Here is a 2,917-nt window from a genome sequence, read left to right as displayed (position 1 = left end):
AAATCAGAGAAAATACGGATGTAGCAACTAACGTTACACGTCCGCAAAGTGAGCGGGTATCTGGCTAAGTATCAAGCCAATTAATTTAGATCAATACTACATAAAACAAAATATACATTACCCAAGGGTCAAGTGATGTGCAGAGTCTTGGGGCAGCCAGCTCTCAAGAGTTTTTCCCGATAATCCAAATGATTTTCCAGAGATCTATAATCCAAATGTTTGTTTCTCTTTTTTTTTCTTTCTTCTCCTTCCTTCTTTTTTTTTGGTAACTGGTTTCTTAACCCAAAACTTATCAGATGAACACGCCCTCCGAGTTTGGAACTTTCCAATCATTGTTGGAGGGGTGTGTGCATTGATAAGGAGCATGGCGTCATAATACTACCCAGAATGCAATTTTGCTACTGATGTAGTATTAACCGCTTATATCTAGATGGCACTGTTGTATAAGCAATAAGCATCATACCATTAAGGGTTAACTCATACATGCCTAATATTTTCACTACTTCACACCTCTGACATCTAGAGGCCTTGTCTCAGGGCTGAGGGACAAACTTTGATACATGAATATATACTTTGAGGAACATCTAGACCATTCTCACACTGTAGAATTCATGTTCAGATAGGAAAAACAATGAAGCCTCAGAATCTGCAGGTGCGGTGTATCTTCTAACTTTCTAAATGTATAATATATTGTTACAATAACAGTAGCTTTTGAACAGTACAGTAATCTTCTCATGGACTTACTTTGGCCTACATGAAACTTCATACAAAACAGTGAATATAAATCAACATTGCTCTTAAAGGCAATGAATACCCATTATAACTAAAATAAGTAAATATAACTGTTTAAACTTATGAAAAAGCACAACAAAATCCCCCTTCATTACAATGTAATCCAATAGAGATGTTGGGTTACATTGGAATGTCACAATGGGGTTTTCATTCAGAGTCTTTAGAGACATTAGTTCTTGTTTAAACTGTTCGTGACTCTCATGAAGATTCATTGAATGAGTCAATAACTTTGAGTGAAAGTCGGTGGTGACGACAGTATCCTCTACAACGGAATATAAGTCCGATAAATGTTTTTTCTGGTTCTCCATCTCTGCATGAATACTCATTAGGTTCCTTTTCAGTGAACCGATCTCAAGTTCCAATGTCTTAATAGAGATGGAATTAACAGCTGATACACCGGTGGCAATGACAGTGCCCACTACGGCAAAGATTATGGCGGCTGTAATTGCAGAAATGAACCGCTTTGGTCGTCGACTTGTTGAAAACTGTTCTCTGGTCATGGTTTTCCTTGTCTGTTCCAGGATCTGTGTAACTCTTTCTTGGGAATAGCCGATGTGCATTTGATACCAAATCTTTATCTCCGGAGACGAAATCTCAGAAATGTTGAACTGTCTCTCGACGAAGACACGTGGGTCCAAACTGACGTAGATCTTTTGGGATAGAATCCTCTTATTCGTCAAGATGAATCCCGTGGTATCCTGTAGCATGATCCCAGATGAAGGGCCTGGTACAGCAATCGGCTCGGCCTGGAACTCCTTCCCCAAGATCAGGACGATGTAGATAACGGCAACAACCCTCTGTGCCATTTTGCACCTGTAATATATTGTATGACAAACATAAGTACATACATCTTCCACTTTTTATCACTCCTGCAAGAAAAGAGTTAATACTACCATACATCTTTGATTTGGTAACATTTCTTTTCTTGGACAGAGCAAGTTCTCGATACAAAAGTGAGTCAAGAGATAATTAGTTACAGAGGAAAATACATGAGGATAGGTTAGTTCATTTGTATGTTCATACTATACCAATCCTGGGTTTCCGTCTTTAGCTGGAACCTTGTTATCTCTTTACTCTTCATCATCCGGCAATCCTTCCATTTGGCGAAGTTGTGACCTAGGATGACAAACACGTAATTGATTAATGTGCACCCATTTCTCTATAAATTCATCCCCCTTAGGAATTTTGATCTTGTAGACCACAGGTGACAATTTGTCAGTGACGACATAGGGTCCCTTCCAGGAAGGCAGGAACTTCCTTTCCTTCACCTGATCCCGGGCGAAGTTATAGAGATAAACCTGATCAGAAATTTGGTACTCCTTTTGAGTAGTCTTCAGATCATAGTAGGTTTTGGCACTCACGGCTGCTTTCTCCAGATTCTTCTGGGCAAATAACTATATGACAATATAGTGGCTTGTGATCCTGTGTCAAGTAAACCCCTGATTGGTCCGATAAGTTCATCTTGGAGATAGGAATCAAGAAAATATCGGCCTTCTATCTGAAACAAATCACATAAAAAATTAGGGTGATCACTTATTTGACATTTGTTAAGGATTTGACCTTTCTGCAGCGTCGCGACCTCTGATGAATTCTTGGAATTCCTTGCTGCTCGCGGTGGCAGCAGCAGCAGCCCCCACCTTCGGAGAACACTGGATCACATCACAGCTTACAGACGGCAGCTCGCAGGTGGACGCTGAGATGATAGGATCACTCACTGGAGAAGACACATTAGTGCAGGAATCATCATGATTAGACTGTAATATAGACAACATGTTAGACATCTCCTCCTTGGCCTCAATTTTAGGGTACAAGAACACTGCAAGGCAAAGTAGGATTAGAAATCACATTCAGATTCTTTTACAACCATCTCAGTAGCCTTGCACCGGCCTGGGCTCTGACCCTGCCCTGCCTGCATTATGGGGCTGAGCTGGGTCCTGCAGTTGCCCCTAAAAAAGACTCAGGCTGTTTTCCAGTTGACACCTGGGACATTTTACTAACGATCTCCTGTAATTTGGCCACTTGATCTGCCAACTGATCCAAACGATTGTTTGGTTTGCGCACAGTTTGGACCTCTGGTGTGCCCTTATTAGAAGTGGGTGACCGACTTCTAGGTGAGGTAGGGGAT

General features: G+C 41.0%; 1 protein-coding gene across 2 annotated transcripts; it reads right to left on the bottom strand.

Moving 5' to 3' along the window:
• Positions 1-753: 753 nt before the first annotated feature.
• On the bottom strand, positions 754-2,387 carry LOC122934823. Of its 2 annotated transcripts, XM_044290527.1 has the most exons (3): positions 2,154-2,387; positions 1,821-1,908; positions 754-1,605 (listed from the first exon to the last, which is right to left on the bottom strand). In XM_044290527.1, exons 1-3 carry the CDS (start codon positions 2,251-2,253, stop codon positions 798-800), a joined length of 996 nt encoding a protein of 331 aa, XP_044146462.1. In that variant the 5' UTR covers positions 2,254-2,387; the 3' UTR covers positions 754-797. The 2 variants fall into 2 exon arrangements, with proteins under 2 accessions (XP_044146462.1, XP_044146463.1); XM_044290528.1 differs by having other exon boundaries at positions 1,816-2,387.
• Between the last annotated feature and the right edge of the window lie 530 nt (positions 2,388-2,917).

Source organism: Bufo gargarizans, chromosome 4 (assembly GCF_014858855.1).
Source record: "Bufo gargarizans isolate SCDJY-AF-19 chromosome 4, ASM1485885v1, whole genome shotgun sequence".
Classification (NCBI taxonomy): Eukaryota; Metazoa; Chordata; class Amphibia; order Anura; family Bufonidae; genus Bufo; species Bufo gargarizans.
Note: the sequence above shows the minus strand (reverse complement) of the source record. Positions and strands in the feature narration are given on the sequence as shown.

What these genes read in the sequence shown, in the direction of transcription:
- LOC122934823 (XM_044290527.1), bottom strand. Translation starts at nt 2,253, where the DNA reads ATGAACTTATCGGACCAATCAGGGGTTTACTTGACACAGGATCACAAG. An exon ending in AGAATCTGGAGAAAGCAGCC is followed by an intron (nt 1,909 to 2,153) that starts GTGAGTGCCAAA and finishes TTGTCATCCTAG; the next exon opens with GTCACAACTTCGCCAAATGG. An exon ending in AAGACGGAAACCCAGGATTG is followed by an intron (nt 1,606 to 1,820) that starts GTATAGTATGAA and finishes AATATATTACAG; the next exon opens with GTGCAAAATGGCACAGAGGG.